Below are 23677 nucleotides of genomic sequence, written 5' to 3' on the forward strand. Positions count from 1 at the left end.
TTGTGTTACAAAAATATGCCTACTGCGTCCAAAATAAATATCTCGTATATAATATTGCGATTAATATCGCGAACAAATCCATACTTGTGTCACTTGTGTCATCGAAAGATGGAAGTAAAAGATGAAAGTGGAAGTTTTGAAATTTACATCTCAAAATCTTTCCTTTCTTTATTACGAAAATATCGAATCTTACACTTTTATATGTTTTTCGTAACTAATTTCTCAAGGCTGTATTTTTCCGTGCCGATATTTTCCATCGTACCAATTGAAGATCAACGCAAACTCCTTGCTCCGTCTGTTTCTCACGCGGAACGCGAGCTTGAGGGTTAAGGGTGACACATTCTCGTCGGTTTGTCTCATTGAAATGCTGATGTTTGCGCAAGTAATCAGTGTGGCTGTGAGAGTAGTCGGATTTGATTGACTGTGGTGTCGCGTCTTCTCACCGGTGTTAGGACTCTTCTCGCTCGGAAACGCGTTGTCAGTAAGACATCCCCGGTATTTCTGAAGGGCGTTTGTTAACATCGCGAGTCGCAATTTTAAACACACGACGTAAATTCAATTACGTTGTGCATCGTTAATTGTGGTTAATTATGTTGAGTGGCCTGTTCTTTCTTCTTTTTACAAGTCGAACCGCGCATCGAATCCGGAAGCTGAGCCGATTGCACCATTACCGCCCGAGACTCCCATTGCGATGTTCTGTATTTCGCTAATGATGTTGTTGGTGTTTGACGATTAATAGCGAACTAACTTCATCACAGATGATTATTAATTCAATCGTCTTAGTTAATAAAAGTTCTTAAAATATACTAAAACAGCAACTGTGTAGGCAATTTTATCTATTTAAAAAAAAGATCACATTTTATCTAGCCTGCCATCATAATTGCACGATGTAATTATTTCTTAAATAATTAGCAAGCTGAGAGACAAATGTCAGAATATTACCGCATTAATCCTGATCGATCCAATCGCCGTCTCTCATTCACCTCTTTTTCTAAACTACGCTAAGGATAGAATTGTAATCTGGACGGAGATAGAGAGAAAATCGTCAAATCGGGATTAATTTTTAAAGTTTGTCGGTGCAATTCGGCCTCGGTGATAAGGGACAAAGTATGAGCGAGAGTGCCGTGCCAAAGTAAATCAATGTATGTAGACAGACAAGCGTAGAGAGATATACAGAGAGTCGGTATAAGTCCGTGAGCAGATGGAATTACGAAGAAAAGATGTGCACAAAGTTAGTTGATGCGTGATCGTTCAGAGTAGAAGACGAGATTGGTAATTTATTCGTTGAATATTCCATCGAAATCAGGCGACAGGATCCGCAACGATTGACGTTTGTTAAAATGCAATGTGCAAATGAGACAATTTCGATCCAATTTTCACGTACAATCTGCGTATTAGTTCGCATACAAATATTAGCATACAACACATTAAATCACTTGTACATAATCGAGATTACTTTGTTCCCAGAGATCATCAAAATTGCTAGTGTCTCTGGGAAAAATTGTCATCTATTCCACTTCGTATGAAACATAGAAACGAGAGTAGATATAATGATAAGAAATAGATTCAATTTCGATCTAAAGACATTGCATTTCGACGAACGTCTTAGACTACAACAGGAAGCAACGAAGACATAGGACGTCGCATAATGGTAATGAAAAAAAAAATCATCTCCGTCGTTACCCGTTATTGTGCATTAAACACGTCAATCAAAGGCATCATCGAGAAGATCATGTGCGTATATAGTAGTCATAGTGTCGTGTAGATTGAGAGAAAGAGAGAGAAAGATAGAATTAGCAGAGATATTTTGTTGAATATGTAAAGAGTGACAGAGATCGCCGTTGGTCGATCGATCGAAGGCTCGACGTGGATCGCACTGCGACGTTCTTTTGTAATTGTTTCACTAAGGCGGAATCAGTACTAATAATACATAGATCGCCGTTGATCTCCACAGCCGCACGAAGAGATTTTTATTCGCGAAGCGACACGCATCGTCGCGCGAATTAATGGAACGTGTCCTATTCCGAAACTGGTCACCGTAGATTCTCTCCTCGCGGTCTAAGTCGATCGCAATATATAGTACTTTTTCCATTGTTATATTTTCCAGCTGGCCTGAACGTCGAAAGCGGTCGATCGGAAAGAAGAGCATGCGTCGTCCGGGGATGTTGCGAACGAATCGTCAAAACGAAGGCGTTTCGACGATCGAACAGGAGGGGGATTGAATCGCGAGTAACGAGGGAAAGAGGAGAAAGATGGAACGTGATTCGATAATTAATTTGGATCATGAGACGGAAAAAGACAGAAACAGAAAGAGAGACAGAAAGAGAGATTGATTCAGCAACAAGCCAAGCGTGGAAAAGATTTAGTATCGCTTTATTGACCATCATCGATCATTGTGCAGCTTTCTTGTTTTTTTCTTCGTGAATAAGTAATTATGAGTCGAGAGAGAAAAAGTCTTCGCGGGACCAGTGGCCTGCGGTCCCCTAACTCGCATATACACACACATTTTATTCTCTTTCCCTTCTCTTCCGTTTTCTACCGATTCGCACTTGAAAATCCACCGTGTTCGTATCTTTGTCTTCTTCTTCTTACTCTTTACTTTTATTCTCTTCTTTTAATCGGCGTCGCGCAGGAGAGGCTAAAAGCGATTCGTACGATTCATCGAAGATTGGGGTTCGATGTAGCTCGCCTGCTTTTAGAAGCGGAGGGGGTGGTAAACGATAATAATACAAGAAAGGGGGAGGGAAGAATAGGGAGGAAAGGGGAAGAAAGCGGCCGGGTATAACGAGAGAAATCCGCAGATACCACCCTCTCCGCTGGTCTCCTATTATCGGACTTGTTATTTGATTAACGTTGTCTTAAACTTTATTTTATATAACAATAATAATAATTAATAATAGTAATAATAATATATATTCCCTATGCATATCGTTAAAGTGATGTTCAACTATACATATTTATAATATATTATATATATATATCTGCTTTTAGAGTTCTTCGGTAACAGACTACTATAATGCGTCGATATTAAAAATCAGGATGTCTTCTCTCGTTTGCTACAAATCGCGATATTCGATACGGACCCACAGCCTTTGTGTGCGGACCTGCTACAAGTTTTACAAGACGCGCGCGTTGCCTTATCGCGAGCCGCGACACGTACGAATTGCGCACTCGCGCGCGAAGCGACGCCAAGTGTGAATGAGATTCTTCGTTATCGCACCGGCCGAAGGGGAGCCGACATTGTACCGGTAACAGGGACCAGCGGATCCGAACACACAGATCGCGTCGCTTTGCGGCGCGCTTGGGCTCCGTAAGGCCCGTATTACGTTTGTCGCGAGTGAAGTTTTTGCCGGACACGTTACTCCTGCACTCCTAGTTTCACTTCAGTACTCGGAAGAAAAGAAACCTTCGTGATGTTTTTTTTTTCGGTACTCGTTGTCACTTTTAACTCACGTAGACACCCCTAGTGAATTTTAAAGAGGACAAAACATCGAACAGAGACATTGGCTGCAGAAAAAAAAAGAAAGCTTGAAAGAATCGTGAAATCTTCAGATAGTAGGAAGTTACGAGATCCGTCGGATGAATCGTGTAGGACTGAAATACAAAGTCACGCTGATGAGTTCGTCAGACCCCTCCCCTTTCCGGGGTCTCCGCAACTTCATCAGGTTGATTAGCGTGCACGCGACAAATTATTGCGTAATAACGAGTAATGTAATACGGACCTTACGCGACTGCAAGAGCAAACGGAACTCTCTAACTCGATGCTACTGAAGTAATTGTGGAGTGGCATGCACCAAGATTCGATTTATGCGCCCACGTCATAAGGACCGCCCGCCGATGCGTCCGGGAAATTGTTCCTGCGACCGCTACCGAAAGCAGTGTCTTGTCAATCCTTCTCAAATTTTGACTACTCGGACGAAGTCCCTTCGTACGAATCTGAAAGTTACGTGCGTCCTGTTACATAGAAGAGATAATAATTTTACCCGTCGAGCATCGTGTACGATCAATATTGATTTTTTAAGAGTGATCCCATCGTCGGACATCTCGTATTTGAATCTCGAAGAGATACCTGGGTCACTCGACGATTGATCTTCCCGTCCAACTTTCGATCATTCGCGATTACTTTGAAATTTCGATTTCGCCTACACTAGATCAATCGTGTCACTGTATCTTATGTTAATTGTACTATACGGTGCGTAGCTCTTTAACTTTCAATTTCATCGCGCGGATGATGATTGTCGGCCCGTTCGAACTCGTATTCGTGTTCTGCTCAGCGGGGGGCCCTTACGTCGCGTTATACAGGGGCGGCCGAAACGTCGCAACCAGGAGAAGACCTAACGACTAAGTGTTTTATTTCTTTTTTTTTTTCACAGCTCCTTCTAGTTCTGCATTGTGTTTGTATATCCTTTGTATATCTTTATCCTTACTTTTCTCGACGTGGGTTAACGCGCTGGCAGTAGCAGACACATTTAAAATCAACGACGTCTTGTCGTGTTCGATTTGTCGAATTAAGTTACTGACTGGTTACAAAAAGAAAGAGGGAGGAAAACAAAAAGTAGGAAGGATCCTCGGCAATCCCACGTTCCGTCTTCCGGCGATCGAATCTCGCGTATCTCGTCAATCCTCGAACGAGAGGCTGGAAAGAGGGATGGGGAGGGAGGGGGAAGATAACCGTGACAGTGATAATCGCGGCACCGCGACATAATTTCCAACATTAAAATTTCAAATGAGTCCATTGAAAATATTTAATCTAACGAACAAACTGAAAACTTTAATATCGATATTAAAGTTTAATTCGTTGGAAAATGTCGCGTAGTCACAATTATCCCAGTGTCGATTAACCTTATCACGTAAAATAAATTACATTTGTAAAATAAACCTTTCCGCCTTTTGAGTGGCCTCGACGTCTCGAGGAAGACACGGAGAACACAAAGAGATAAGACGGAGAAAACCGAGGAAGGAGCGGCAGCGGGATAAATAAAGCCAACGTAGATAACGAGATCCGACGGTTTAAGTACATTCTTTCGTTTCCAAGCGGAGGATATTCCCCTCCTCGCGGGAAAATGGAACGTGGCGAACCAGCGGGAATCGAAACCGACGTAAATTCGAATTTTCCGACGGGGGGGAAAGTGTACGTCTCGTTTCGCGCACAACGGTTGAAAGGAGCGAAGGAAACGGCGCCGGAACTTGGGCAACCCCTGTCGGGATTGCGCGCGTCGGTCTCCGTCATCCCGGGACCACGAAAACTCACGCGGTGGCGATTCCCTGGAAATGCCGATCGACGACGAATCTCGGTCGGCGCGTTTTATCGGGGAAGATCGCGCTCGCAACCCCCCGCGGCACGGGGGCTCCCTCGTCTTTAAGTTACAAGATTCATAAATAAATGAGGAGCGCGCGCGTTGACACGAGTTGAGTAAAATTAAATAACTTACATTACAATATCGAGAGCGAGAATGCTCCTCCGTCTCTCCGTCCATAACGACATCGTCATACATCTCGTCGTCGCGTGTATATATATATTCATTCGCCGTTCGGTCACATTCGACGCTCGGCAAAGAACATTGATAACGAGCGGTAACCGTCCTGCATATAGTTTGCGGTCACACCATTAATTTCCTTCCTCATCGTACTTTCGGCTAGACAACTTTTCCTCTTACTTATTTCTCTTATTTCTTCTTTTTCACTCGAACGAGAAAGTGGGGACGGGATTTCTCTGTCGGACGACGATTCCCAACGCTCTGAGCCCCCGCGATTCGTCTCGAGTAGTCGAAAGAGAGAAAGAGAGAAAAAGAGAAAAGGAGAGAAAGAAAGAGATTGGGTCCTATCCGTTTGGATCATCCGGCGGAATTTGGTTCTTCGAGACAGCCAAGAAGAGACACAGATAAGAGAAAAAGAGACAGAGGGAGATGAATGAATGCTCGAAGGTAGTCACAAAGGAGACACGCCGAGAAGAAAGGACTCGAGACGGGGCTGGATGAATCGTGAAGCGGCCTATATTTAAATCACACGTTTAGGTAAGCGCTAAATTTTCTCCCATAAAGATAAACATGAGAAATAGTAAGTTACTTCTATTTAGGATATTCGTCTTCTCTATGGCACATTTAGAAGTTTTTCTTTATAGATTAGAGAATAATTTAAGATGTCAAAGATATTAGTATACTTCTGAAATATATAAGTTGGAAAGAATAGATTGGATTTTATAAAAATCGATTGCGATTAAAATTAGATGGATGTACCTTATCGAAAAATTCGGCTCTAACTCCCTTAAGTCTAATTATTCTTGATTTTCTGCTTGAGGACCAGCGACACGTGGACCAGGCCCGCTCGCGAGAGTGACGGTGAAGCTGTGAAGATAGAAGAGATCGAGGCGTGACGGTGAAGATGTAAGTACATTCAGCCTCGAGTCGCGTATACGTTTTCCGACGCGACGTCGCGTATACGCGAGAAGATTCGTGGTAAATGGACACCTTCTCGGATACCTTTCGATTGTCGATCGCGATCGAGCGATTATCTGTCGCTCGTGCGGCGTCGAAACGCGCGTCTTTTATTCCCCCTCGGGCCGGGGGCGGAAGATAAGTTCTCTTCTTTGTTAGTCGCACTCGCGAAGGGCAGTTAGAAGTGTTAGTCCGCGAGGATTTATCTCTGTCGAGGTAGATTATCGTCCGTGACGTCCTTGTCGTCCTCGACGATCCGTTGGATCGTCATCGGTCGCATCGCGCAGTCATCGAACGAACAGACACATTCACATTCAATCTCAAACAGGCAAGCAAACGAGTGACGGGTGATCACTGCTGACCGTCAAATTGGCGAACGCTCGAGCGAAGAGACTTCCCGAAAGGAAGAAACATTGTGTACGAATAGATTCTTCGGATGAAGGACAGTTTTTCTTGGAATAGACAATTAATTTAGAAAAAAATTATCTTATCTTGGACGTATAATAAAATTTGCTATTAATAGACTCTTACTACTTAACAAGAAAAAAATGGTCTTTCGTCACAAGAGGGAAAGATAGACATTATCTAGAATTTTTTCTGTACAATAATAGATCAGCACATAGTCATAAAGTAAAGTTAAGTCATTTTCGTCACCAATTATTGGTCAGTAGTATAAGATAGGTAGATAAATAAGTAAACGGTTGTACGAGGTCGGTTGATAAGCGGACAAGCACTTAAGCGCCGTCTACGTTTGTCAAGTATACGGATAAAATACTATTTTCATGTACGGACATCGTCGTACAATCGTCATCCTTCTATGATAATCGATTTGGTCGTTTATATTTAATATCAGACTTTACACGGGCTGCGACAGTTTGCTGTTTGACACGATTGCCATTTCAATGGAACGTACAAAATCTTTATCTAGAAAAAACTCTTAAAAAAGTGAACATCCTGTTTATTAATATCTTATGGTAGCACTTAGAAATGTCTCTCCGCTTAATACACTACTTGAGACAAAAATCTGCCGTCAAGCTACGACGTGATAAAAGACACAAGTAACTGTTACAAAGTAACTAATTAATTAGCGTTAATTACTTTCAGGAGTGTCTGAGAGTATTGTTACGCGAGCTGCGCGTCAATTAGATTCCGCTTTCGCGCTTCCCTTCCCTTTTTTTTTACAGCTGGCACAGTCGCGTCGCAGCCCGTCGTTCAACGAACGATGAACCCCAGAACGCTACCCTACAAAATGCGAAAATAGTACTTTCACCCGATGAACACAGAGTCGGGGTACGGGAAAGAAGCGCTTGAAAGCAGGACCCCTGTATACCATTTGATATACACACACACATATATACATATATATATATATGTGTGTGTGTGTGTACAGCCCATGCACGAGAACGTGCCATTCGCAAACTATCGCGATACCCGCGGAGTAAAATCTCCCCTCGATTTTGGCAACCATTCCTCCCTCCTTTCCTCCTCGAGTCACGCTCGCGCCTTAAGTACAGCGTACGATTTTAGCAAGAGCTCGCGATTTGCGAATGTCGCGCTTTGTTCGTGTGTGTAGGCACATCCTCCAAATTGGCGCGTTTCGACCCCTTTGAGATCAGATCAGGTCCGCCGTCCCCGTTGAGCGAGTGGTAAAAAGTTTTTCGTCAGAGGGGCAGAGAGGGGCGGCGGAAGAAAGAATCAAGGAGGACAGAGAACTCGGCGACCGAAACGAGCAAGATCGTTCCGGTAAGTACGCTCTCGGAAAAGAGGTGGCGGAAATAGAGACGAATGACGAGACGTATTTTAAAAGCAGAGAAGTAGATGGTGAACGCGTAGAACGAGAATGAGTCCATATCGTTTACGTGGACGATGATACTGCCTTCTCTTTACCGATCGAATGAGGTCGTAGGATCGAGCGAGATCTCGCGAAGCATACGAGGGCGAGAGATTACAGGGACAGAATATGTACAAATCCCTCTACACAGTAGAGGGAGAGAAGAATGACGGATGGAGGGAACGCAATAAGGGATATCGAATTAAGGGACGGACAGATAGACTCGAAGCAAGAAACGACGAGGGGATGAAATGAAATGAGCTCTGGATCGCGAATCGACGATGGAAAAAAAAATAGAAGATGGAGAGGGGGGATGGAAAGGGATGGAATGAGACGATACACAGAGAAGAGAGAAGAAGTCTTTAGATGCTGGTCTCGTGCACGAGCTTGGTCAGCTCCGGTAGGACCAAATTGTTGGAACTCAGAAGCAGGGAATTCCCGGTGTTGTCTCTATTGCTGCTCATCGGCGCCATGTGATTGGGACTCAGGGGCTGATTAAGGGCGTTACTAGAGGGGGATCTATTGTCGGTGATGGTATTGGTGATGGTGTAATGATGATTGTACGCGTTGGCCGGCCCGGTCACGCTCAGCAACAACGGCGAGGCGGGGCTGTTGAGGGACTGTTGTTGCATCCTGGAGGATCCTCTGTAGTTTGTCTCGTAATCCTGACTCATCATCGGCTCGGCACTCCTATTAGAGGACTTGTTGTAGGCGGCGTTCTGCGCGGTGGTGGTGGTGTTTGTCGGGTCTTCGTCAATGTATGTGAAGTCAGAGAGTGGTCGGGGCCCGGTGTGGCTGCGTGAACTGCGCATACTGTGTAAGCTGTGTAAACTATGGACAGAGCGACGCTCCTCCAGATCTTCCAGAGTCGACTTGAACGCTCTGATTACTCGAAGCTGCAAAAACAGGGAAGGACGTTCTATCAGGAAGCGAGGAGGCAAGCCAGCAACACACAAGCACGCCGTATATTCGTATTGTTTTTCTTTTTTTCGCGCAGAGGTGTGTTACGGTGTGTCCCCTTTTTATCTTTATTGAGTGTCCCCCGAGTGTCGGCGTACTCTGGTCTTGTCGTTGTTCTGGTAGCTGTAGTCGTGTTTTTATGATTATACAGATGCGTTTAACTTTTATTTTAATTCTTGTTTTTTCAGTAATCGCGAATGTTTATCTCTCCTTTTTCTTTTTGTCCGTGACGTGAGTTCCTTCGCCTGTCGACTTGGTTGCATTTCACCCGAATTCGTGAGCTAAACGGCGGGGGCAAACTGAGCTAAACGAGAGGGATACTATTACAATAACGTCGGGGCGTTCGATTCCCCTACGATCTCGCTGTACCACCGAGTAGTGCAAGCTAGAGTTATACGGGCTCAGTTATCGCCATCGCATGCGCAATCTACGTCAATTTTATGCGTACCTACCTACACACGGCGATTTGTGGGGTTTCGTGATGGAGTTCGTGATCATCGGATCGGGGACCAACACGACCGAACGCGGACGACGCGCGGACGTCCTCGCAGATGAGAGCCTCCCTTCGTCACTTCGGACGAAGGTGCTAGGGACGCTAATAACGAGCGTCATCGGCCCTTGCGATCTAGGATTGACCGGAAGCGATCGCGAACGAGAACATCGACGAAGCAACTATCGGGATATTGTAACGGTGATTGTGGCAGGAAGGACTAAAGTGTTTTTCGCACTTATCTGCTTAGATAGTGTCCGACTTTGTCGGCTGCGTTAGCGAGCGTTTAATTCTGACTCACATTTCTAGAAAAGGACAATAAATCACTTCAGCCAAATTTTAAGTCAAGTCGATGATTTTAAATATAATAAAAGACCCGCCAGAAAGTCTTTTGCGTAGATCATAGTTTTCAGACTATTACTATCGCACATTACCTTTGGTCTATTTACTCGGCGTTACTGTACGTCAGCCGAAAAAATATACAATAAAAATAACTGCAATTATTCGCAAAATGCAACCTAATATAAATCGAATCCATTTCTCTGCGTCATCGAGATCGATGTTAAGCTGCATCTCGCTTTCAACAATTTCGAAAAATGTAATTCCTCTAATCGTCACGTAGTTCCCATCGTTATTAAAAATTACTAAAGTTTTACTAATGATAGGTACTACGTATAGACAATAACATCCATGAGGTAATTACACAAAATTTGTAACAAAAACAAATACATAGACGACCAGCTCCTTCTCATTAGCGATCGCTCCGCGATTAATTTCGACGCGAAAGGGAAACGAGCAGAGCTTCGCGGCTACGGGGGTGCCAACGCGGGTCCAAACGGTTTCGCAATAGTTACCCAATTAGGAATGGTCCGCAACAGTCCTGAACCGTTCGCGAGCGAGTCTGCCGAGGCATTCGCACGCTTGTAACCGCTCCTCTACGGCTTGGAGTGTCAACAGAGTGTATAATAGGGGTAAGACAGAAGCTCAGACAGAGACAGACACAGTGTGGTTGGTGATGTTGGTGTAGTACGAATAACAGTTAAGTAAAGCGAAGGAGCACTAACGGAGATTAAGATATGATGCACGTTCGTGATAAAGAGACAGGGTGGATTAGTTGCTTCTCCTACGTATAAGTAATCTTCGCGGTAGTAGTAGCTTCACGTATGGTAGCCAGTTTCGACACACTGTGTGCGGTTTCAACACTCAACACGTTTTTCTACGTAACTACGCAAGTCTCATACGCTGTGATCAGATATGTTCTCTTGCTAAAGATCCGGAGAGACGGTTCAGAGCTGGTTGAAACGGTCTCTCGTCGTTCTGTTGTAGGAGTACGTGTTTAAGACATTCTGCGTGTCTGCGAGAGAGAAAAAAAATGCGGTCAAGGCCAGATCAGAGACAGGGCCATTCAAGGTAACGAAAGTTCTACTCGAAGAAGCGGAATGTAGGAGACTAGAGTTGAAAGGAACACGAGTGAGAATCTCAGGTGAGATTATTACCGCGGATTTATGAGGAGATTCTCCTTCTTTCGTGTCTGCACCTCGAATCTGCTCGATCTGGCTCTGACTTTTCCGAGCACTCTGATGCGCGAAGAGGCGTCTCTGCTCTCGCGATCGGAATCGCGAATGATGCATGCCGACAGTCGCGCGGATGTTGGTCCGCGATTGAGATTGTTTCGAGGTCCTTTTTTTTTCTTTCACAACAACACAGACCACATAGTGTTAAACCCTCTAATTGGCACTCGATACGAAACGGTGGTGTTAGACCTCGGGCAAACAAAAAATAAAGTCGATGCATAAATTGGCCAACCGTGCACACACACTCACACGCGCACACTCGCACGCTAACAAAGAGGGAACAGAGAGGAGGTGACGGGAGATTCCAACTGGATACAACAACGGTTATCTCTTTCCGTGGCTAAGCGCGGCGATCTTCCGTCTTTCGCAGAAACCTTCGTTTCTATCGATACTTCTTGCACTCCTCTGAAATATTTGTACAAAAGCGATGGACAAAATAACATTTAAAAAAATACTTAGCACAGCCACGGGAGGGATTGTCTCGGCGTTCGCTCGGCGACTATCCGTCGCGAGAGGCATCGAACGACCGATTGAGAGTGCCAAGCTTTTACTGAATCGAGAGAAACCAAGCGAGAATGAAATTAGACGCCCCGATCATCTTCTCGAGAAGAGCGCGCGCGTGATATTAAACCGCGTAAGAAAGCACTTTGCGTTTCCAGGTCGTCGCGTCGATCCGGAAAAGAACTTTACGCGGGACGACTGAGAATTTCAAGTGAGTGCACAAACGCGTCGAGTGATAATAAATACATAAATCACGCCGATCCGCTGAAAGCGACTATGATCGATTTCGCTAACGGCTCGATTGAGCCTCCCATCAAACGAGACTGTTCTCTCGGAGAGAGTCACGTGTAATGTCTGGCAATATATCGACTCGCAGAGACGGATTCAGGATCAAGGATCACCGCCACGTGAGAGAAGGACTGTGCGCACGATGCAGCAATGCTACTTCATACAAGTTTGCAACCCTTCTTCCTACTTAATAAACACAGCACACCATCGAGATCTACGACACGTTACCTCAATTCTCGAGGGTTACTACGACATCGACCACCGACCTAGAAAAAAGTCAAAATCGACGCACACGCTGTTTCCTGGCGTTCCTGCGGCGTCGAGAGGAAAGACCGTAAGACCGACCGACGATGGGTGGAAGCGGAGAAAGCTCGGTTTTTAGTCGCTAGACGTGTTTGAGGAAGAGGAGGAGGGACAAGCTATTTGGTGTCATCACTCGCGTTGATGAAAGTCGGCACGATTTTGCACGATCTACCCACGAACGAACGAACGAGCCAATAAACGAACTGGTGACGCTACCAAAAAAAAAGTAAAAAAAAGAACGAAATAAAAAGAGGTGAAAAATGTACGATCGATCAGACAAAGAAGTGAACGACACTCGATATGTCCGCAGTGATACCGACGCGAAACCATCGCGTCCAAGTTACACACACGAAGGGGTAGCGAACGAGGGGGCGGCGGGCTGGAGAGGGACAGGGGGTGATACAGAAACACACAGCACACTCAGACACTAGGCTACTGAGAAAAAGAAAGCGCGGGCGGGCCGGTGGATCTGCCGGGTACTGTCGCGGTCCCCGACGGACGGGGGAGGGCCCACCGACCGCAACCCACACCCCCCGCTACACAAAGAAAACACATTAGTGTGACGTAACACTTCGTTCAATGTAATAGTAATCCGTGCATCTCGAATCGTCGCCGTCGTGACATCGCCGCCGAGACACGCGCCGACGACGCCTCTCGGGAGGACGGGAGAGCGTCCGGTATCGTCGCCACGACGAACCTCGTCGTCGTCGTAGCCATCGTCGTCGTCATTATCAATCGGAGTCCGGAGTCTCCGTCTAGTTACTAGAACCGATCGGTTTCCACAGGACCGATCCCCGCAGAGAGAGAGCGATCTGGAATCGCTGCGGGAATCGAAAGCGATCTGGAATCTCGAGGAGCTGGACCGCACCGTGGCGCCGGGAACGTTCCTCACCGGGATCCAAATATTAAGATATCACATCGGGTATGATATTGGAATATTGGGATCGAATTCGCGCTCGTGGAGGCTCGTTCCCGTTGGCGCGTAGGCGGCCCCGGGCGATCCGCAAGCCGCTCCCGAGCATCGAGATCAAAATGCGAAAAAATTTCTGACTCAGAGAGGGAGGGAGAGATCAAGACGGCGAGACGTTTCCATCGTGCACGCACATGGTGTGTGTTACGCACGTCGACGATCCGTCGTGTATGACGATATTATAATGTAGTAAGGTAAAATATATATGCGTACACGCGTACTGGCGGGTTTTTGATGATTATAACAACGTATTATGTGTACGGCAGGCGATCATCTACATGAGCTACGTACTTGTTTGTACTCCGACAGGATAAGTGTGGCGGCGGGCAAAACTGCCGCCCCGTTATACCTCAGTCTCTCGAATGGGTTCCGCTGGCTAACAAACCACAAATTATAACCATCAGTCTCGGCACTCGCTTCTTTTTTTCACATCTTCGCTAATAAAACACTACTTTTTTTTGCTTTCAGCGCGCACAATTAGTAGCTCTTTTTTTTACGCGGATTGCATCGGCGTTCGCTAATGACCATCTCCATCGCGTTTTCTCCATTTTCGTCTCTGGTACATTTTGTGGGTATTTTGTGTGTGTGTGTGTGTGTGTGTGTGTGTGTGTGTGTGTGTGTGTGTGTGTGTGTGTGTGTGTGCGTGCGTGCGCGCGCGCGCATGTGTGTGACAATGTGTAAGTGTGAGTGGGTAGGAGCATGTTTTCTTGTTTCTTTTCCCTCCTGTGCGCGTGTCGCACACGTGTCGACGAACAGATTACCACGTGGCGCGCGGGTCTCTCTCGTTTCTTAGCGTTTCTTTCACCGCTTTTCACGCTGCAAATCTTCTACAGAGACAGAGGAAAGGCAATTTCTCCCTCTCGAGCGAGAGCGAGAGAAAGAAAGAGAGAAAGAGAGGAAGAGAGCGAGAGAGAGTTTCAAAATGAGAGATCGAGAAAGAGGAGAACCGAGCACGACTGAAGTCGTGGAACACGTCCAAGTGCAACGTCGTCGTAGCGATTCGAGTGTCGCGTCGTGCAAGCGCCTCGAGATGTCACGGGCGCTAAGTGAAAAGAACCGCCGCTGATCAGACACCGTCTTCCACGGATGGCGAAAGGCGCCTGCAGTTGCTGATTTACTTTTAACATCGATCAACGTTAAACAGCCGTCCTTGCATTCTTCTTTCGACTCGTCAAATGGACAAGGATATTAAAAGAAATGAGGATGACCCGAAAATGGGTCGAAACGTTTGATTAAATTACAAATTCAAGAAAAAGTTCCATATTGGACATTTTCGCACGATCGCCTGCGTCTGGCTCGCATTGGCTTTCTTCCCCCACCAGTTAAAATAAATATCGCGAGATGTTAACCAAACGCAAACTACCTTAAGGGGATGCTGGAGTGATGCTGCACTTTTGGCACCTTTTGCTCCTAGAACTGTTAATTCGTGAAAACACTCGTGTAATATACAAATTATGTGGCTTTTGTGTACGACAGTGTGCCACTATTCGGACTAAATCAGAAAACAGCGTGGTATCATTGAAATTAAGTTTAGAAGACTAACACAAAATCCATTCACTCGAATGAGTTCGGTTAGGTAACCTATAACTTATTCAAGTGAATAGACTTCTTGTTAAGCTCCTAAACTTACTTTCAATGATACCATGTTGTTCTTTCACTTAATCTGAATAGTGGGACACTATCGGTCTGTACACAAAAGCCACCTAATTTGTATATTACACAAATGCTTTCACGAATTGACCGTTTCAGGAGCAAAAGGTGCCAAAAGTGCAGAATCACTCCAGCATCCCCTTAAACTCGTCGGATACCTCGGGGGATACCTGGACGATTAGATCTCGACGAGTCTTTCTCAGAGCGACACTCTCATCGAGAAACGGACGAGACACCAAGATTCGTATTCGGCTCCAGTCGTCTGAGCGAGCATCGAATCGGAAATAGAGAGAAAGAGAGATAAAGTCGATAGAGTTAAAAATTTTGAGGAACTGATAACGCAGATACACGTGTGCTGTCGATCGCTGACGCGTTTGACTCGCGTTCGACTCGAGTGAACGCGGGGTAGAGAGAAATTTCGATGTACCGTCTGTAGAGGGATGTACGGGGGGAAAAGTTGTGTGAGACTCGACGAACGGTAGTGCCGAATTGTACGAGAAACGCGCGATCGAGCGCGCACTCTCGCCGTACGAACGCCAGATTGTACTTTTTTGGTATTTTTTTCGGAAAGAAATTTTGGCGGAGCGTCGCGCGTTTCGGTGTCCGAGCGAGTTGTTTGTCCCTCGCATCGGTACAGAACGCACAATGCAATATATATTGAATATACAGATATATATATACATACACACTGTGCACGTTAAAGACGCACAATAATAATAAAAAAAAAGTACATGTCACACGCGCGCACATCGATATTACAACGTACGGTAATAACATCGTACATCACGTGTTAATCAATCATCACAGCAATGCTCACACTGCAGTAATTAAAAACAAATAAAAGAAATGAGAGAGGCAAAGGGGAAGCGAATGTACACGGCGCGTGTGTAGAGAAGGGCCGGCCGACTGAGCGAGTCGTACGCCGGAAATGAAAGAAAGAAAAAAAAACGATGCTCACACAAGAAAGCGAACACAGATCGAAAAAAAAGAGAAGACTTGTCCAGTGTATATCCAGTGTTTGGCGGGCCGTTCCTTGGAACGTTAGTTAACGTTAACCGGGGCCTCGACTGGAGCCTCCGGTCTCCTCCCGGAGACGGAGACAGTACCGGGAGCAAAGGCCAGAACCCTGCAGCTGGACGTAGATCTGACTGGGAATCACCGGAACCTCAGTCAACCTTAACTAACATTTCTGCGGAACAGCGCTCTTGTTTCGAGGAAACGGGTAGCACACACCGCGGTTAGCGCCGTACATCTCTGATCACGTCACTCCGAAAGCTGCGCAGCTCGCCCTTGACCGTTCGATCCCAGTCAGCTGACGAGCGCCTCCGAACGCGCCAAAAGAAGAGGGGAAAAAAAATAATAGAACGCACATATACACGTACATGCAACACCTTAAGAGGACGTGAGCGGAAAAGAAAACGCGGAAGAAAGAGAAAGGGAGAGAAAGATGGGGGGAGAGGGGGATGAAAGAGAACGAAAAGACAGAGAAGAGGAGACACGTAAGAAAGAAAGAAAAAAAGATTTGAACACGATGGTGGGAGGCAATCGAGAGAAGCGTATGACGGCAGCCAAAACGGTCGTAATCGTAATGTATATCCATCGAACGTCAAAGCCATCAACGTGTCTCTCGCGGCAACAACAACAATAGCCAGTGACGGTCCGACCACGTGGGCGGTGGCCGGCTGTTTGCTTTTTTTTTCTCTCGTTGTCACGCGTGAACCGGACAGCGTGTTTTACCGAACATGCGCCCCATTAGTGTCTCGCTTGACAGAGGCACAGGAAGATGGGAGGAGCTGGTGACATCGGGAGAGAAGCGATATACGATCGGATCTTATGCGTGCGATCGTATTACGCGACACGGGATCCACAGAAAAAAGAAAGAGATAGAGAGAAAGAGAGAAAGTCAGGTGCGGTGGTGATACAGAAAGAAAAAGAAGAAAAAAACAAAGAAAGACAACAGGAACGATATAATTAGCTGCCGCAGTGACAATAATCATGGCGATGCAAATTGCTCGACGCCGATATATATATGCTGGCTGCCGGTTTTCTGGTTTTCTTTTTTTTTTTATTTGTGGAGGATGGTTTAGAATCAACCACAAAGACGGGTGTCGCATGTAATAATATATATATGTATATATATATAATAAGCACACGGGCGAAAAATATTAATCGAAACTCGCAGTCCGCAAGCACTTACTTGTTAAACAAAATGCAGACATTGTGAGACGTGTGTAGAGAGACAGATAAGTAGTAGAGTAGTAGTAGTAGTAGTAGTTAGTAGTAGTAGAAGAGAGAGATAGAGATAGAGAGAGATAGAGAACACAAAAGGCAAAACTGAAAAAGGTCTGCTTGTAGGAAATCATAGTACATGGTACATATCGATCAAAAAAGTGTCGCAAAAAAAAATGAAGAATATATCAGAGGAACCAAAGAAAGACGATGAAAATATATACGTATAGATAAATATAGAGAGAAACGGTTAATCAGATTATTATTTAACACGGTCAAACAATGATCAAACTTGCGGATGATAGTGGACTTGCGGACTAACCATGTAGTAATCCTGAGAAGGGGATCTGCCTGTCACAGATACATTCTGCACCAGAGTTCTATTGCTCGTCTGAAAGTAGGTGACACATCCAGTTTTACATCATTAGCTTCACGTGACATTCCATGGTAATTGTATTTTTTTTTCTTTTCTTGTCCTATCTCTTTTCTGTCTTTCTTAATCGTCTGTTCGATTTTCCGTTCTGTTTTACTTTTGTATTATTTTTTTTTCTGTTCCCTTTCGGTTCTTGTTAAGCCGTTTTACGTTAACGTGTGCTTCTCGTGATATTGAACACTTAACACGACCGTTGACTGTGCGAGACAGACGAAGTTTACAGAGAAAAAAGGGGGAAGAGAATGTAAAGAGAATAGAAAGTACGTATAGTGTAGCTATATATATATAATATATAAAGTAGAGAGAATTGGTAGAGAGACAGACAGAGAGAGAGAAAGGAAATATATACGTATCGCCGCGAGTTTCTAGATGGACTAGAATTTCTTACGCACGTTGTGTGCAACTCGTGCATCCGTTCTACGTCATTTTTTTTTTGCTAATCGCATCGTGACCGGCTGTAACGGAGCTGCAACGGACCAGCGACAGTCGTATTCTTTGTCGCGCCGCAGCCCGAGCCGCCAAAGTGTGATTGACAGTTCGATATAGACAGATATTTAACATTATTGCAAAAAAGTTCGCTGCGCAATCATCGTACAGAGTGAGTTATCGGGTGTTTCGGGGATTCTTCGACGAGAAACGGACCGCAATCGTTATCTCTGGGCATCGCTAGCTGTAGACTGCGGCCGGCTAGCCGGCTGCGACGTCGTCGCCCTGTCGTTTATAGCCGTCGCAAGTTAATCGCAACAAAATACATAAATGCGTGTAGACTTTTTACAACGGGGACTCCGGCGGTTCTCAGTAGATTACCGGACGTAAACGCGACGCGTACGCGAACGCACCGTCGTTCGGCACCGTCTGCTTTAACTTCTGCGACAGAGTTAGAGCCTTCCGCTTCAACGTAAAATCGATAGGAATAGCAGGCGGCTAAGGCGGCTAAGGACAATAGCGAAGTGGATGAATCTTTTACGCATCGTTCTTGAACCAACGCGCGACAACGAAAGTTTCGTTTTGCCGGCTAATTACGTGTAACCGGCAGGCGACGGATTTAGATACGTTACGTACAAAGAAGGAGAGAGAGAGAAAGAGAGAGAGAGAGAGAGAGAAAAAGAGAGGGAGAAAGGGACAGGCTACACCTACTTACGCGAGTTTCCCGGCGCGAGTTACGTAAGAGTCCGCTCGTTTTAACGGCGAGTGAGGGAAAATCGTATGGCGGAGTCGATGTGTAAAGACCGTCTTGCGAGAGAAAGTTCGGCGAAGAAAGTTACCACGAGGTGCTTACACGTGGGGTCGATTAACATCCTGCTTAACGTCACTTGAATATATCCAAGAATGGTGCTTGAACGGTGAGAAGTATATATATATATATATAGGTATATGCTTTACGAGACAACAGTCTTGAAGGGGGCGAACCTCCCCCGGGGGTAGGAGTATTCCGAGTTCGTCGATCGGCGGAAACATAGACATCGATCACTGGACTCGGAGAAGAGTGGTGCACACACTTTCGGGGTTCCGGACGTGCCCTCCCGAGAGAGAAAGAAAGAGAAAGAGAGAGAGAGAGAGAGATAGAGAAAGAGAGAGCGAAAGAGATAGAGAAAAAGAGTGGAGGGAATGAAAGCATTTCTGACACGTAATTTCACGAGGACCAAAGGGGTATAGAACGTATATAAGGGGGAAAAGGGGAGAAATCGAGCGTGACAGATATCGGGCGAGAGGGGCCGAGGGGGGTGGGGGAACAAACGGAGAGAAAGAGAGTGAGAGAATATAGAAAGAGAGATTGGCTGAGGACTGCGTGGACCACTGCTAAGTTGGTTCTGGCTGTCTGTGGAGAACTACTGTGGATGCAAGCTGTACGGGACAAGAAAACGTATATATAATATATATATGTAATATATATATGTACGCGCAAATATATGTAAGATATATATGTGCTTTAGGTCGAAAGCTCGTTGACGCCAGGAAGTAGTATCAGGAGACTCGACCCGATCAGAGATCGGTGATGCTGGTGGTTCTATTCTCCCTACGCATTGGTCACGACACTCGCGATCTTCTCTGAGGGATGTGGGGGAGGGGCACCGCGATCGGGAGAAGCCGGGACCAGGCGGACGTTGCGACTTGCATGATCGAATCAGAGCGGATCGAAACAACCGGCGAGTCTGGGCTGCACCGTTTCACAAATCCGATCTCTCCGACCGACTGGTACAGGCTTTGGTCCGCGGGGCACTCGGTTAATTCTCATACGACTTCAAGATACGAAAAGAACGTCGGCGAACGTCGTATGATGTCGAGGGGGGGTGGGGGGTTGGACGTGGGATGCAGAGGGGAGAAGAGTCTCTTTTGGCATCTTCTGAGAGAATTACCAAGGTGTGCTCTTCGTCTCCGACGATGCATTCGTCCCGCATTCGTATTATTTCGATTCACAGCTGATTTCCCATGGAAATCCCACGGATAAAGAGAGATCCGGTCCCAACTGTCCCCCGCCACCCTCCCGCATCGCCGGTACTCGCGTAGTACGAGGGGGGAAGAATACGGGCGGAGAACAAGCACTGGTTTGTGCGTTTACTACGGCAGGTCTCTATGTGTGTAAAGTGTATGTGCGTCAACCCTATCAGTGCGTCGTTCTCGTCGAAGAGTCGTGCATGCGCGAACAGTGACGCTGGTCGAGTCGTAACGAGTTGAGGTAAAACGTTTTACTCGCGTTATCGTCTCTTGTCTGCCGTTTCTCTACGTTCGGTCCTGTCACCCTAATCGCGGGGCCGATCGACCGATCTCCGGCCGATCGATGCCCGCGATCGATTTCCCCTACCTGAGATAATGACATGACTGATTAGACCTAGCTTCTTATCGGCGTAAGACTTACACACTGAGTTTACTTGTTTAGAAATATATATAGATATAAATATGTATATATGTACATGAAATTGTGCACGTGTTGTACCTAATTGGTAAGAGGCACACGGTCCGATGTCGCGTCTCCGAAGGGGAGAGCGGGAGAGCCCGTGGTGTGAAAATCGCGTGGCGTGGCTCTCCGCTCTTCCCTCGGCGAGAGATCGTTTCCCGCAACGCTCCCACGAGCGGCTTGCCGATGGTGGGCGGTCAACGATCCGTCTACTTGGACGCGTTCAATCGTCTGTTGAGGCACTCTTATCGCACACGGTCGTCGGTTTTTTGTTCTCTCTTTTAATCGGGTCCAAGTGCGGAGAAAAAAAAAACGCGCCGCGGCCCTCTAAACGCGGTAACGGTGGAACTCAAATGAAAATGCAAACCAAGGTAACGGTCAAAAACTTAAACAGCTCGCTGTTGTCGTCGCCGTCGGTGGTAATACGTAGAGTAGTGGTAGTAGTATACAAGTAGCAGTGGATTTAATTATATTCTGTATACGTATTCGATATTGGTGATAAAAGAAATACGCACGCGCGCGCGCGCGTACGTTCGACGTGCGTACGAGCGTCGAATGGCCGCCCGCGCGCTGTTAAAAAGAAAGGAAAAAAAGAGAAGAAAGAAAAAAAGAAAGAGTCCTGAGAGTTTCGTAAACGTTTAAGAGGACCGTATGTGACTCGTGTGGTCTCACCACCCTGGACCCGCTGGATCCGGGGGCGGTCTCTTTTCTTTTTTAATTATTATTTGTTGGGTTTCTTATTTCTGTTTTTCGTGAATAGAGAGGAATCGAGAGAATATTGAATCTTGTTGAATGATGAGATAATGAGAGAATGAGAAAGAGAAAGAGAGACAGAGTGACAGAGAAAGATAGATAGATAGAGAAAGAGAGAAAGAAAGAGAGATAGGGATAGTTACCTGTGTCTGTAGCCGTGTTAGACCACGGATCCATAGAATTTGTCCTGCACGCGGCTTTTTATCCGAGTCGGGGTCGAATTTCTCGTCTCCTAGATTGATCGCACCGATATCATCCGGCTGGCCGCGGCCCCATCTGTTTTTGAGAAAAACATGAAACCATTTCTTCATCACTCGGATTCTTCCTGTTAACTGAATGGAATAGAGAATGGTGTGGTATACTTTGTTTTTGTTAATTTCTTTCTTTGTTCTTTTGTATTTCTTTTTTCTCGGCGGCCGAGAACGGACGTTTCGCAACCGGTTCTGTTTCCTCGGCGCGCTGCACCCGACACCGTTTTCCGTTTTTCCCCTCGCTCCTCTAGCGGAAATCCCTAATCTATTACGACGTGCTGACGCTACGCGTGGCTCGATGGTGTGAGTAAAAGAATAGGTTTATCGGTGATTGCGATAAGGCTGGGCGATGGCGAGAAGTGGTGGTCAGGTGCGTGTTCGTGCGTGTAAGTACGGTGAGTGATCGATTTCTATCGTGACGGGAGAATGTGAGGAGATGCGGAGTGTCTGCCAACAGGCGCGATGGATGACGGCACGTTGAAACGATTTTCTGTTGACGAAAGTCCCGAGACACGTGCGCGGTTCTTTGGTGCGCAGATACAGGTAGATAAATTTTTATTCCCTCACTGAATTCCAAATAGTACTTTTTCCGAGTCGACGACCGACCCAGCCGAGACATCCGACTTTAAGGGGACACGCAAAAGATGTATCTAGTTAATCTCTGACAGGAGGGAAGAAATCGTCTCAATCGTCGACCATCAAACGGGCCGTTTAGCGAAAACTCCAGTGAATGGGGAGATGCACAGTGGGAGGTGCAAGTGCGGATATGTCGTGTATTCTACCGTAAGATATGGTGCAGGATTAATCACAGTGTGAAGCGTTAGAGGCAAAACTTTTACTCCAACCGCTGCCGATTTCAGCCTCCTGTGTTACAACCGATAGCAAGCGCAGAAAGGAGATGCGAGAAATGAGTGGAAAGAAGAGAACGAGAAAGAAAGATAGAAAGGGAGAGAGAGAGAGAGAAAGAGAGGAGAAGATATATAAGATATATAAGATATGCGCACGAGATGATGGAGAGAATACATGGTTTTTCTCTTTATATCCCATGTGTGTGTGTGTGTGTGTGTGTGAGAAAGAGAGAGAGAGAGAGATATGCATCAGTTTTCCAGGTTTAAAGCCCTTCAGCGTTACTCCAGGATGAGGTACAGAAAGTGCTCTTCACTTTGATCAACCTTCTCGGAATGCGCGTTATACGTCGTGTTTCCGTTTCGTCGGCTCGTGTCGTTCGGTTTACCTTCGTCGCTTCGTCTCCTCCGTTCGTCTGTTATTTTCTTTTTAATCTCTTTTAGGATGCGTCGTCAATTTTGCGTCAGGTCGTCGCCTCGGCGGAAAGCAGGTGCGATTCTCCCCTTACCTGTTGAGCGACGCACAAGCGCGAAAAGCGCGTAGTGCCGACGCGACTACGTGTCGCCTCTCGTCGCTATTTATAGGCACTCTCGCACAAGCTCTCGCGTGGAGAACGGCACTCGTCGATGGACGAGATGATGCGCCGGGCTGGTCCGGAAAGTCACGCCAGTGATTAACGTCTAACGCGTGCGAAATAAAAAAAAAAGAATCAAATGAGCCAAGTGGACGGTGGAGGGCGTCTTTTACGCGTGTCCCTCCCTTCGAAGATCAGAAATGCGCGCGAACCTGGGGACCAACCCAACTTGGGGCTCGCTCTTCCGTGGGGCGAGCGACCACACGCGTCCATCGGTTCTCGCCAGGACACGATGGATGCATGTGCAATATCGTACGATATATCGCGGGGAAATATGTATATCGGGTTTCTGTTCACCTACGAAACGGCATACACACGCGCACACGCACACACACTACAGCGTGAATAGCCGGCTGGCTGCCTGGATACCGTAGTGTTATACAAGCGGTGTACATGTACCGTTACTACATACTCGGCGGTAAAAGCCTCGCGAGAACACACTCCCTGTAACCTTTGGCTAGCTGACCCTTCCGCTCGTGTAGCATTTTAGTAGTGCTCTCGACTCGCGTACAGAGAGAGAGAGAGAGAGAGAGAGAGAGAGAGAGAGAGAGAGAGAGAGAGAGAGAGAGAGAGAGAGAGAGAGAGAGAGAGAGAGAGAGAGAGAGAGAGAGAGAGAGAGAGAGAGAGAGAGAGA

At 46.2% G+C, this 23677-nt stretch overlaps 1 protein-coding gene across 10 annotated transcripts in view; it reads right to left on the reverse strand.

Moving 5' to 3' along the window:
- Positions 1-4213: 4213 nt before the first annotated feature.
- The window catches only part of LOC105565560 (plasma membrane calcium-transporting ATPase 2), a 76000-nt gene continuing 56536 nt past the window's right edge, over positions 4214-23677 (reverse strand). For 9 of the 10 annotated variants that reach the window (XM_012018862.1, XM_012018860.1, XM_012018858.1 and 6 more), the window contains 3 exons: positions 21456-21588; positions 17553-17621; positions 4214-9161 (listed from right to left, as the gene is read on the reverse strand). In XM_012018862.1, the coding sequence (XP_011874252.1) occupies positions 8628-9161; positions 17553-17621; positions 21456-21588 (736 nt within the window). In that variant the 3' untranslated portion in view covers positions 4214-8627. The remainder of the gene's footprint in view (positions 9162-17552; positions 17622-21455; positions 21589-23677) is intronic. The other variant, XM_012018865.1, reaches the window with a different exon arrangement.

Source organism: Vollenhovia emeryi, unplaced genomic scaffold, assembly GCF_000949405.1.
Source record: "Vollenhovia emeryi isolate VEMERY1.0 unplaced genomic scaffold, V.emery_V1.0 DF939151.1, whole genome shotgun sequence".
NCBI lineage: Eukaryota > Metazoa > Arthropoda > Insecta > Hymenoptera > Formicidae > Vollenhovia > Vollenhovia emeryi.